Consider the following 13,629-nt stretch of genomic DNA (forward strand, 5'->3'; position numbering starts at 1 on the left):
TAAATTATTCACCAGGAAACTGTACAAACCTAGCATATCCTGCATGAATTATCGATCAAGAAATTATGTGCACACCTTTCCATATCACACTTTAAATTTTGAACTGGGATATTATTAATTGGGAAATTGCCAAATCTTTGCTATTTTACTCATCTGATCATTTGAACTTCCATATCTCACTCCATTCAATATATGTGATTGTTTAAGTAATTAAATAAAATAAAATAAGATAACTTGCAGCCTGTTAAACATTAATGTTGATGATGATGTATTTCGTAGAATTCATTCAAATCCTACTGCATTACTGGCTGATAGAATGGTAGGAAAAAAAGCATACTTTTTAAAAATTGTTTATTATAAAATTGATCAATGGAAATGAAAAGTCTAAAAGTTTTTTCTCTCTTGCCTTGCCTCCATCCTTCGAAATAAGGTTGTGAATTAGATCAACGGAATGAATACGGGTGTATGTAGTAGGGGGGGGTGTTTATTTCGGATTCACCATGACGCCGCCTCCGCCGTTCCTCTGTTGCATCTGAAAAAATTGTTTGAAATAAAAATTTTTGGTAAAAAAAAGTTAAAAATAAGAAGCGTACGAGTCCAACTTGAGGGGGTATTCTGACCCTCTTGCCGTCTTTAACACGATCACCTTCATCGTCAATCAGCTCGCCCTCTTCATCTGTAATATTAATGTTTTTTATTATTTTTAAAAAATTATTATCTTGTTTAAATTGTTATTTTCTTGCCTTCTTCTTCTTGTTGTTCCTTGTCATAGTCGCCGCCTCGGTAGTTCTGGTTCTTGGCCGGCCTCGGGTGAAAAGAGAACCGAATATTTTTTAATACTTTTTTTTTCGCGTTTAAGAGAGAAAAATAGGTCTCTTAAGCACATGCAAATGTAAAGAAATTAAAAGGGTGAATCAAGAAATAATAAATAAATAAAACTTTATTAATAATAAGGTAAAGCATTTACATAAAAACTTTATGTGAAAAGTGTTAAGAATATTTGACAAATTATAATTTAAAAAAATCATGCAGAAACTGTGCGGACGTGCGGTTTAAAAAGAAAATATATACAAATAAATGTCATGAGTGAGTTAAATTATTACTTTTTTTGTCTTCTAAAATATAAATTGTAGGTTGTACAGCATGTGATTTGTTCTATGAAAATTGACTAGCGACCGATTTCAATTGGGAATAGTTCGACTCACTGTTTGAATTGGGCCACTTGCTCTTCTTCCTCTTCGGCGCGATTGGCGTCGACTAGGAACAGGTTCGGCTCTTGCAGTTGCGCCTTGGCTTGTTGCTGTTTTATCATGTTGTCCTCGCTGTCTTCAGGCAGATTGATGTTTGCCTCTGGCGGATCTATGATATAACATTGTTTTTTGTATTGGATGCCGGGGGGTTGATAAATTACAAATCATTGATATTGATAAGAAAACCAGAAACCTTCAATACCAGACATAAATCACCATAAGAGAACTTCCACAATAATATTAAATTATTGATCAGGGAACTATGGAAATAAACCTTTCTCCGAAAACTATTGAAAACTTCCAAATCCAACATAAATTATTCATTGGAAAACCGGAAACTTTCCATACTAGATATAAATTAACATAAGAGAAATTCCACATTATATATAAATTATTGATCAGATGACTCTACATTAAACATAAAACATTGATCAGGAATGGTTTATATATTATCTTAATCAATATCGATTAGGAAACTATAAATTATTGTGTGAAGTGAAGTTCAACCAGTGAAATTATTTGAGTGAGTCATTGGGTGAAGAAAGGCACGTTTGTGGCATTTTCTTCATCCAATGACCATTCACCTGATCCTCATTCATAAAAAAACCCATATAAATTACTGCTCAGGAAATATTTCCAAAGTAAATGTAAATTATTGATAAGAAATTAGTTTCCACATTAAACCCAGATTATTGATCAGGAATGGAGTATATTTTATTGATCAATATCACACAAACTATTGATCAGGAAACTATAAATTACTGTGTGTGAAGTGAAGATCAACCACTGAAATTATTTGAGTGAGTCATCGGATGAAGAAAGGCACAGGAACATTTTTGGTGTTTTCTTTATCCGATGACCATTCACTGATCCTCACTTAGAAATTATTGATTAAGAAACTCACTTAAATTTCCGATCAAGAAATAATGCTTCTAAAGTAAACATAAATTATTGATGAGAAATTAGTTTACAGATTAAACATCAATTATTGCACAGAAAAAAACTATATCACATAAATTACTAATTAGGAAACTGCTTCTACATTAAACACAAATTATTGATTAGTAAATTATAATATCCCACATAAATTACTGAACAGGGCTGTGCTTTTGTATTAAACATAAATTATTGATAAGAAATTGGTTTTTATATTAAACATGAATTATTGCACAGGAAACTATATCATATGTAAATTACTGATTAGGAAACAAATTATTTATCAGGAAACTGCTTTTACATTAAAACATCAAACATAAATTATTAATGTTTCTGCATTGAACCTAAATTATTGATCAAGAAAGCATGCCTCATATTAATGTTATGTGAATGAATATATGTAAACCTTTGATGTAACACATAAATTTCCAATAAGGAATGTATGCTTCTATTTAAAACATAAATTATTAATCAAGAAACTATGCCATGTTAAACATAAATCACTGATCACCTACGTATAATGTCACATATCCTTACTCATAAATCATTGATCAGGAAAATAGATTGAAAAGAAATTATTGATTAGGAAAACTATGCAATTTATATTGTATTGGGTTGTCCGGAAAATAATGCAGGATTTTGGTATTAAACAAAAAAAAAGAAACTAGTTACTTTAAAGCAATGTTCTTTAATCAAAATAATTTCCCATACNACAAATGAGTAATCCTGTAAACGTAAACAGAATATTTTATATAGATTTTTTTTAATGAAAACTTAAAATCCTGCATTATTTTCCGGACAACCCAATACATAAATTGTCAAGTAGGAAGTTAGAGAATGCTTACATATTTGGAAATTAAACAATATTCTACATTTCACACTCAAATTGATAGATTTGTAGGTGTAGTTGAATTTCAATTTGATAATTTTTGCAGATGTTTTATGCTGTACTGCGGGAGGTTTTACTAATATACTGTCTCACCTTCGACTACGTTCGGTTTCTGAAGGATGTTGGAAAGCGGGTTGGGCGGGTTTGGAGGTTGCGGGATCTGCCCCTGGCCCATAGCGAGGGTATCGTCAACCTTTCTCGGCTGGACAAGTGGTATCACACTTTCCTAAGGTAAGACATTGAAAATAATAATAATAAATAATAATAATAAAGCGAAAGAAAAGAGATGAAATACCTGTGTCGGCTTTTTAGGCATGCTGGCCACTGCGGCTTGCTCGTCTTTTCTTGACGCCTTGGGTGTTTGTAAAAAAAAAAAATTAAATTTCAAGGACAAAAAAATTTAAGAAAAACACTCACATCGTCTTTGACAGGTTTGGCAGATGAGGCGCCGAGAAGGGCATCTGGATTTATGCCTGGCGTTGAAGAGAACGATTTTAACAACGGTCCAACCTTGAAAAAAAATTATTATTGATATATTCAAATATTATTTTTAAAAGTTCGTACCCTGAGAATGTTCGCGTCCTCCTCGGCGGCCTTGTTCGACTTCCCGTTGGCCACTGGGCTTGGATGGACTGCCGGTTTTTTCTCCCTCTCCTTGCACTCTGACAAGTCTTTCTGAAAATTTTAATTTTAAAATTTGATCAATTATTTTATTTATTTATTTATTTTTAACCTTCATTTTATCATTTTCCTCTTTCATCTGGAAGTTCTGCTTCTCAAGATAGTTATTCCTGTCCGTCTCAGGGAGCATTTTCAACTTGTAATCTTCGATCTGTTTCTTCAACTCCTGAACTTCTTCCTCTTTTTTAAGCCAGTCTGTCTGTTCAAACCGAGAAAAATTACAGGAATAAAAAAATAAAATAAAAAATAGAGAAAACGACAAAATACCTTCATCCCTTCAATGGTATCGTCATTTTTAATCCTGAGCGTCTCGAGCTCCTTTTTTATCATGTCTAAACTGAGCGAAAGGCGCGTCTTTGCGTCTGTGAGCTTCTCGTTGGCATCTTTGAGCTCTTCGAGCTGGCCTTGGAGGTCGTTGTTCTTCTGCTGTAGAACGTCCGACTTGCTCGTGTAGTCGGATTCGAGGCGTTCTTTCTCCTCTTTGAGCCTCCTTTCAAGTGACTCTCGCGTCTGCTTATGGTCCACTTTTTCCTTGTTGAGCGACTTCTCAAGACGCTCTTTGTATTCGAATATAACTGCAAAGGGGGAACAAAGGAACACTTTAAACATTTACAGTGGTCCTCGCTCTGATATATTTCTTCCTCAAAATATTTCTCGTACTTCCTATTCCCATTTCCCCTTTTATGGTGTTGATACGGTTTCAATGCTGAGTCAAGGTTTTTTTTTAATATTATTTTTTTATATTTAAATTATTATTATCAAGGCCCTAAATTGTAAACCAGAATTGTAATCTCCAGCTATCCAGTTATCCTATTCGCTGTAAAGCTAATTATTTACATTCCCAATACTAAATTACAATAAGCTTTTCAGGGGGGGGGGGTGAAAAAAAATTTCTCCCGAACTTGCTTTATCACTGATTTTTTAATGCAAAAGTAAAATACCAAAAGTATATTTGCGTAGGCATTGTAGATGCCCATGGAAGTGTGCAGGGCAAGTGTAAAAACGGGTCTCTATGGAGATTTTTTTAAAATTCTCCTTTTTTTCATTAAAAAAAGCATAATACAAAATGCAACAAGCAAATTTGACATATATTTCAAAATATCAAGAGTTGAGATGAAAATCATGATTATAAAAAGAAGAACAAGAATCCTCACCAAACACGACACCCTATTTTTTTGTCCAATTTGTGAGGACAAAATCATGATTTAAAAACAAGATCAAGCCCCCCCCCTCCAACAAATCCCGACCAAGTTTTTGCCCAGTCTTTGACATTCTATACCTTATGTGTAATCTGATCAATTGACGAAATTTTCATTTTTTTAATTAATTTGTCTAAACAAAAATCCCCATTGATTTATTTATATTGGGACAGTTTTTTTTTAAATTTGATCATAATAGAAGAAAAAATCATAGACAGCTACTGGTTGAGAACAGTTGATCAAGAACCAGATGACTTTTCCTTCATTTTGTTTTGCTGAGAATTTTTATTATTATATTACTTTTTTTAATTTATAACAACAAAATATAAAATGCAACAAGCAAATGTGACGTTTATTTCAAAATATCAAGAGTTAAGATGAAAATCATGATTATAAAAACAAGAACAAGAATCCTCACCAAACACTAAACCCCCCCCCCCCCAAATGGCCTATTTCGGACAAATTTTTTAGTTTTAGTCTGAAATGGTAAAATTCATTATTATGATGGATTATGATTATAAAGAGATCAGATTGTTCTTTGTGACAAAAAAACAAAAAAAACAAACAGTTACAGTAAGATTTGACCATACTTCTGAAAACATGGTACTTTAACAATTTGATCGTGATTAGAAAACGGGGAAAAACCTAGATCGCCATGTTATTTATAATTATGACAATTGCAGCATCCTGTTGCACAAAGACTCTCAAACCTTGACCTTTCGGTGAAAGTCTCAATTTTTTAAATTAAATTTTTTTTTAAATTTTTCGTACTAATCACCTTGAAGCTGAGCGTGGAAGGATTCCTTCTGCTGCGTGCAGCCGACGAGCTGCTTCTGGACGTCGGCCAGCCGTACCTGCGTCCCGTGGAAGACGTAGAGGACGGCGGCCAGGACGCAGACGAGGCAGACGAACGCGAACATGCGCGCTTTCGTCCCTCGGACGAGCCTCGACGAAGACATGTTTTATTTTTAAACCATCACTTTTATTACAAACCGTTGTTTTTTTTATTACGAGAAGTGTTAGGACGAGACGGAACTGACCAGTGTCAAAACATCCCCGATAAGTATGTAGCCCTAGTATCTACTGTAACCTGTGCGCTGCTAACCTTGTATCCTCAAATTTACCCGTTTTTTTAAAGAATTGTTTTTTAATCAAAAAGGATGATTTTGTCCGTTTTGTTTCGCTCTTTTTAAACTCTTTTTATTTTTAAATATGTTTTTTTGTTTATGAATATGTCTAGTTTTGGAGGATGGTTGTGTTGGCAGCCCGTGTTGGTAGGGGGTATTTTGATAAACAGTCACTCTGCGTCTTTCGTCGGCCCTTGTCGCTTTCTCTCTCTCTCTCTCTCTCTCCGTTATTTTTTTAATTTGACTTTCTTTGTTTTTTTTTTTTGAGTTTTTCATTTTTTTGCCCCCGGAACGCCGCCGGTGGGTGGTGTGCGGCCGCGACCGAGGAAATCAAGCTGAATTTCAATCGGACTCGGAGCCCTCGGCGGGTAGGTGAGTACTTTAGGTTTATTGTACCTCCCCCCCAAACTGAAGTCTGGACGTCGTCTCGCACGTAGACACCCTTCCTATACGCAGCCCCCGGCCCCTTAATTAAAAAAACAATAAAACTAAACAACACTAATGTTAACAAATTTGGACAATTACAACCCTTTTATAGAATTTCTAAACAATTAAATTTAAAAAAACCGAACCCCGTGCTCGTGCTACATGCCTATTCATTGTTAACGGTTCAGCGCTGGCCCAGCATGCTTTTTTTCCACAGGGAAAAACACCTCCCTTACCTCTTTATAAATTTTCCAAATTAAATATACAAAACAAAACTGCTAATCCGGAGATTTTCAAATATTTAAAAATGCCCTGGAAATCCACTGAGGGGGAAAGAAATCAAAAACCAAATCCATTGTTTGCCTGTGGGGTCTTACTTTTAATGTGGGGGGGGGGTTTGGGATTGGTTTTTCTCCCTTGCTGCACATGAACAAAATTAAAAAGAAAAAAGAAAATTTACAGATATTAAACAATCTAAATATGAAAAACAACTAAATAATTATCGAGAAATAACTTTTCCACCTTAAAAAGGCAAATCTTAGGGAGGAAAAAACCAGTGAACGAGGAGTTTTCACGGTATACACGGTTAACAAGAACCACCAGGCCTTTTCTTTTTTTATTATTTATTTGGTATAAAACATCAAAATTATATTTAAAAACTATTTAAAACCGTAAAATAATGATAATAAATAAGTAATTTATATTTTTTCCTCAACTTTATGGGAAAATGAACAGGTGGAGCTGTGTGTGCCATCAAATTTTCCAAAATGGACAACTGATTTTCGCCACCTCCCCCTTTTACTAAAGTGAATATTCATATTTAGTTTATAATTGTTTAATATATTTATTAAAGTACCATTTAAGTTGATTAAAAATGCGTTTGTTTTATAAATTTCGTTTTTTTAATTTAATTTTTTTTTCTTAATATGAAATCTATATAAATTAATCAGGAGTTTTCACAGTGGGTCAATCATGAAACACCAGGCCTTTTTTATTATTAACATTAAAACATCAAATTTATACTTCTAAACCATTATAAAACTATAACGTTATAATAATAATAATAATAAGTATGTAATTTATTGCTCAACTTTATGGGTGGAGCTGCATTTGCCATCAAATTGTCCAAAATGGACAACAGATTTTCGCTCCCCCCCCCCAAAAAAAAATTGATTATTGATTAATTTTTTAAAAAATGAAATCCCATTTCATTTGCCTAAAACATATTTTGTTTTTCTAAATTCCATAAAACAAAATAAAAAATAAATATAAATAGTAATAAATTTAAAATAATAAACCAACCAGGAGCTTTCAAAGTGGATCAATCAAGGACAACCAGGCCTTTATTTTATGTTTATTAGCCGTAAAACATCAAATTTATATTTAAAAGCGATTCGAAACAAGTGGAGTAATAAAAGATGAATAGTATTTAGTTAATTTTTTTAATTTTATCAAAAATATATTATACACAGATGTAGCCTGTGTGTGCCATCAAATTTCACCCCCTCCCCCAAACAGAATTGAAGATTTATTCATATTCAGTATATTTTTTGTTACAGTTAAGTAATTTTTTAAATTAAAATCCCATTTCATTTGGCTGAAACAAGTTTTGCCTTTTTAAATTCCATTAAAAAGTAATAATAAATAAATCTGCAAAGCAATCTGGAGTTTTCGAAGTGTGTCAATCAAGAATGACCGGGCATTTCTTTTTTTCATATTTATTAGCCGTAAAACATTAAATTGATTTTCAAAACGATTCAAAACAATGGAATAATAACAATGATAAGTATTTGTTAATTTTTTAACTTTATCAGAAAATATATTTTACATGGGTGTAATTTTGTCTGCCAACAATTGCTCAAAATGGACAACAGATTTTTCACCCCCTCCACCTTTAACAAAAGTGAATATTCATATTTAGTTTATAATTGTCTAATATTTTATTAAAATACCATTTTATTTGATTAAAACATGTTTTTTTTTAATAAATAAATTCCAGTTTTTTTAAACATAAATACAGTACCAATCAGGAGTTTTCACAGTGGGTCAATCAAGAAACACCAGGCCTTTTTGTATTAGCATTAAAACATTAAATTTTGTATTTCAAAACGATTATAAAACTATAACATAATAACAATAATAAGTATGTTATTTATTTTCTTAACTTTATGGGAAAATGCATGGGTGGAGATGTGTGTGTCGTGGACATCAGATTTTCACCCCCTCCGCAAATATTCATTTTCAGTTTATAATTATTTAAAAAACCATTTGATTAAAACATGCTTTTTTAAAAAATAAATTCCAGTTTTGTCTAAAATGAATCTGTATAAATAAATCAGGAGTTTTAACAGTGGGTCAATCAAGAGACACCACCGGGACTTTTTTTAATTAACATTAAAACATTAAATTTATATTTCCAAAATATTGTAAAATTATAATGTAATAATAACAATTGTGTAATTTATTTGCTTAACTTTATGGGGAAATTCCACGGATGGAGCTGTGTTTGTCATGAAGTTGTCCAAAATGGTTTTCGCCTCCCCTCCCCCCAAAAAAAAATCATATTCAGTGTATTTTTTGTTAAATTAATTTTTTAAAAAATCCCGTTTCATTTGCTTAAACATGTTTTGCCTTAAAAAAAATAAAATAAAAAAGAAAAAAATCTATAAACCAATCAGGGGTTTCAAGTGGGACAGTCAAGAACGACTAGGCCTTTTCTTTTTCGTTTTTAAATATTGATTAGGAATAAGACAGAATTTATATTTAAAATAATAATAAATAATTGATATGAAAATGCCCGGGTGGAGCTGTGTGTGCCATAAACAAAAGCAACTTGCCATTAACAAAACTGAATATTTACTTTATTTTTGTTCCAGTTAATTAATATTTTATTAAAATACCCTTCAATTGGTTAAAATATGCTTTTTTTTACATCCATTTTTTCCCAAAAAATAAATCTGTATAAATCAATCGGAGGTTTCACAGTGGTCAGTCAAGAACGAACCTCCAGGCCTTTTCTTTTTTTTGTTATTTATTAGTGTAAAACTACCAAATGTATTTAAAAAAGAAACAACTATATTTTAAAATATTTTTAAAATTTAAACCTTTAATAAATACATTGCTCCATGTTGTACTAATTGTGTGTATATACAAATGTATCTACATAGTGGTAGTTGGTATATGAAGTAAGTTTGATGCTCAGCAACAACCCTTAATAAAAAAATTGTCTTATGGAAAGATTCACAGGTGGAGTTATGCACAACATAAAATTTTTACTAACGAACAATCAAATTATACTCACCCTCCTATATTCTTCAGAAATATTCTTTAATTTGTTTAAAACGAGTTTGTCTTCAGAAATTTCATATTATTTTTTTCCATGAATATAAAGTCTTTTGAAATAGGACTTTTATTTTACTTAGCCATATAGATGTATTATATATTAAAATACATATTTTGGAAATAAATAAAACAATATAAACAAGGGTGCAGGTATTTTTACCCTACGTTGGGATTTTAAGGGTGGAGCTGTGCACAATCAAATTTTCACAAATGGGCAACCTGCAAATCTTTTATTTTCCTTAATAACAACAAATTATATATTAAAAAAGTATTTTTTTAATATGTAAAAATAATACAAATAATATAACAGTGCTGGTTTTTTTCTAAAATGATAATTGTAAGGATGTAGCTGTGTATAATCAAATTTTCACAAAAGGATGGCTAGTTTTGCCCTACACCACCCTTCAAGCAAACTTAATGATTATTACATTAAATAATAATTATATTTTTGTATTTGAACGTTTTAAGGGTGAACGAATGGAGCGCCATCAAATGTTCACAAATGGGCAATCAGATTTACCCTCCTCCCTGCAACACATGCAAAATTATATATTAATAATTAATAAACATACTACTTATTTAATGTAAAAAACAATGTATTAAGTTTGCTTGGATGGTGGTATAGTGCAAAAGTCTAGCTGACAGTGAAAATTTGATGATACACAGCTCTATCTTTAAAATCCCCATATCAGAAAAAAACTGCATTCTTATATTATTTGTATTATTTTTATAAATTAAAAAATACTTTTTTAATATATAATATACATTTTTTTGATACATGGTTATGGAAAATAATAGACTCAGAGGTAAGTTAATCGTGAAAATTTGCTGGCACTCCATTCACTCACTCTTAAAATCCCCACATTTGGTTTAAAAAAAATGCAGCCATATAATATTTTAATATAAAATATGGGTTAGTTGTTATATGGCTATATATATGAAAAAAGAAATTAAATTTAAAAAGACAAACTTTTTTTTTAGTCAAGAAGAATATTTCAGTTAAATATTGATATAGAATTTTTCTTGGGGTGGAGCATAAATCTAATTGTACATTTATGAAAATTTGATGGTGCACAGCTCAATGCTTAAAATCCCAATATTGGGTTAAAAAATGCACCCTTATATTATATATATAATATGTAATAATAATATTTTAATATATACATTTGTTGATATATGGTTATCAAAAAGGCAAAAGAATCTCAAATCGTATTGTCCATTTTTTTGAAAATTATTCCAATCTAGTAAAAGTATATATACATATATATTTTTTATTATAAATTGAATAATTAATGAAAACCGTTACAATTTGGTTTTCCTTTTTTTTCCGACAAGACATTTTCAAAAATTATTATGTTGGGGTGGGTTAACAAATTGGTCTATTGGAAATGGTGCCTCATAAACTTCTAATCTTGGGTGCATTATTGTTTGTTATTTTTAAACGTTCTTTTCACTATGTTTATGTGTAATAAACTATCGGGAAAAGACAAAGATGATTTATAGTTAAGCCTTTGTGTATTTGATGCACTCGGGCCAAATTCGCACCCCTCCCCCCCAAATTTTGAAAAGTTTCAAATTTATGAATATGAATTAATCTTTATGATAGGTATTGGTTAAGATAAAGATTAATTAATTGAAAAAAGTTAATTGATCAATCGGACCACGAATTCTAATGGATTTATGAATGTTTGCGTTTTTTATTTTTTTGTTTAATGTAATATTTTTTGCTTTTCTGTCTTGGGTGTAAATAATCAATTTTACATAAGGTTAGGGATGGATTTATATATATNGAAAGCTGGTTTGTGTAGCATGTTAAAATTCAGTCAATATGAATCTGAAAGGTAAAACGAAACTTTAATTGGTATATATATATTTTTTTTTAATTGACACATGGCAGACAAATTTGTCTGGGATAAGACAAAATTTCCCTATTTTCCCAAACATTCCGATTTTTTTAAAACTTTTATTGACCCATTTATTGTAAAGGGTTGATTTATTATATTTAAAATTTATGATGGGATTGTGTAAAAAAACGATCGGTGGTGAATATGGCGAAAGCGAAACGGCCCTAACTTCGGCGACAATGGTAAGACCCATCCCAAAAATAAATTAAACTTCCATCCCTTTTTGTAATAATAATAATAATTTTTTTTTTACTACCCACCAATCTAACCACGCCTGAAATTTGTCAAGGCGGATTCCGTAATACAATGCAGGCTTTGCCCGGAGCGTTGCAGGCCTTAGCCTAAACGCGCTCCGATCCCGGCGCTACGATGTTCAAGGTCTCGGCGCTTACCCAAACGGGATTCGGCCTTTTCCCTCTCAGTTTCACACGCCTTCCACATTCAATTATTCACCGAATCATTCACAAACACTAATAGCATTCACTCCTTCGTATACGACCGTTAGAAAAAGGACAAAGGGTTAGGATAAAAATCTTGATTTTAAAAATCCGGCTAGATCCATCTGAATCTTCTGTAATATGTAAAAATCTGGTCAAAGTTAAATTATTGTTGGGATGTAGAGATATGGAAAAAGGGATTTTTTTTGGGGGGGGATTCATGGCTTCATTAGGCTTAAGTACAGCACAGTTTCTTGTTCACTTGTTCTTAAAAGTTTTTTTTTATTGTATTTTTATTTTTTTAGAATAAAGGTTGATTATGGAGTGTGTTTTATTATAGTTTTATATGTAATTAAATTGTTGAGGAGGGGGGAAGGGTTCAAGGTCCGCTGGATGGCCACGTCTTCCAACTGGTAGTCATCTCGTCCTTACTATTTTTTTCCTTCTTCAATAGGATGTTTTTTTAATTTTGTCTCATTTGTGCTTCCATGACGAAAGGGAAAGGAGTGAGAGTATTTTGTAAATCCGTTATAGTACGGTCGTAGGACGGTTTTTCCCTCCGATGATCGGGGATGGGAATTTTACGGGCGACGGGCGCTCTGTGTAGCAGGGTTGGGCGGGGAATCCCCCCCTCCATCTGCCCGTGGTGGGGGTCGCCGGGCCTTTCCGATCCCCCCTCCACCAGTCGCTCCGTGCCTTTCCGTACGGTCTTATTTCCCTCAAACTGTTTCTCGGTTTTTCTTTTCTCTGTTCTGTGTCTATTCAGAAATAATTAATTAAAAAATCGTGTTTTTTCCTCGGTTTTTTCTCAATATATGAAAAAATACGAATAAAACCAAGGTTTTTTCTAAGAAGACAGGAATGATCGTGCCAATGATCAATCAGAGAAGTTAGGTGAGCAATGAATGTACTTACAACAGAACAAAACTTTAAATAAAACACATAAACACAAATAAAAAAACATGCATTCGACACGCACCCCTTGTTGTTTATGGTCGGGTTATACTATGGTTATAACCGCCCCCTCGATTTTTCTAATTTTCCCTCTTCAGAATTTTTCCATATACCCTTTTTTGTTCGGAAAACATTACTATTATACAGTACCTGTTTTCTTTTGTTGTATTTTTCCTTTTGTCTTTACCGGGGCGTGGATAAGGGAGAACGTGCTGTAAACCATACCAAAAGCGGTTATCGTTTAACAATTTTTTTTTAAACAAAAACATTCTGATTAGATTTAAATATAAACAATCTTTTTTTATTAATAGATTAACATAAAAAAAGTATAAAAAACTTGTGGAACTAAAATTTAAATATAAACAAACAAAAATTGACGGAAGGTTACAACCATAAACCTTCTGCCCTTACAGGTTATAATTGAATACGTTTAATTTTTAGCATTAAAAAAACCCAGCATTTATAGCGTAATATGGCAATTATA

The 13,629-nt window shown here is 32.0% G+C and overlaps 2 protein-coding genes across 7 annotated transcripts in view; one reads left to right on the forward strand and one right to left on the reverse strand.

The window, feature by feature from the left end:
- Positions 1 to 336: 336 nt before the first annotated feature.
- Positions 337 to 6,111, reverse strand: LOC106663049 (Golgi integral membrane protein 4-like). Of its 2 annotated transcripts, none has more exons than XM_014387575.1 (11): positions 5,734 to 6,111; positions 4,024 to 4,331; positions 3,809 to 3,955; positions 3,640 to 3,750; positions 3,493 to 3,585; positions 3,371 to 3,427; positions 3,169 to 3,301; positions 1,206 to 1,359; positions 744 to 805; positions 594 to 676; positions 337 to 532 (listed from the first exon to the last, which is right to left on the reverse strand). In XM_014387575.1, exons 1-11 carry the CDS (start codon positions 5,912 to 5,914, stop codon positions 485 to 487), a joined length of 1,377 nt encoding a protein of 458 aa, XP_014243061.1. In that variant the 5' UTR covers positions 5,915 to 6,111; the 3' UTR covers positions 337 to 484. The 2 variants fall into 2 exon arrangements, 1 of the variants encoding a protein (XP_014243061.1); XR_001339988.1 differs by having other exon boundaries at positions 488 to 532; positions 744 to 875.
- Positions 6,112 to 6,271: 160 nt separating this feature from the next.
- Positions 6,272 to 13,629, forward strand: part of LOC106663048 — a 44,411-nt gene continuing 37,053 nt past the window's right edge. For 3 of the 5 annotated variants that reach the window (XM_014387570.2, XM_024226892.1, XM_014387572.2), the window contains exon 1: positions 6,272 to 6,454. The gene's annotated coding sequence lies outside the window, so the exon portion shown is untranslated. Of the gene's footprint in view, positions 6,455 to 12,880; positions 13,086 to 13,629 lie in introns of those variants that run through there. The other 2 variants (XM_014387571.2, XM_024226886.1) reach the window with 1 other exon arrangement.

The sequence above is a fragment of the Cimex lectularius genome, unplaced genomic scaffold, assembly GCF_000648675.2.
Source record: "Cimex lectularius strain Harlan isolate CLEC.00 unplaced genomic scaffold, Clec_2.1 scaffold14, whole genome shotgun sequence".
NCBI classification, from domain to species: domain Eukaryota; kingdom Metazoa; phylum Arthropoda; class Insecta; order Hemiptera; family Cimicidae; genus Cimex; species Cimex lectularius.

Excerpts from the sequence above, each read along its gene's own strand:
- LOC106663049 (XM_014387575.1), bottom strand. The coding sequence starts at position 5,914 with ATGTCTTCGTCGAGGCTCGTCCGAGGGACGAAAGCGCGCATGTTCGCG. Across the intron at positions 3,302-3,370 it reads TGCCTAAAAAGCCGACACAG|GAAAGTGTGATACCACTTGT; the intron begins GTATTTCATCTC and ends GTCTTACCTTAG. Across the intron at positions 533-593 it reads TACCCCCTCAAGTTGGACTC|ATGCAACAGAGGAACGGCGG; the intron begins GTACGCTTCTTA and ends CAATTTTTTCAG.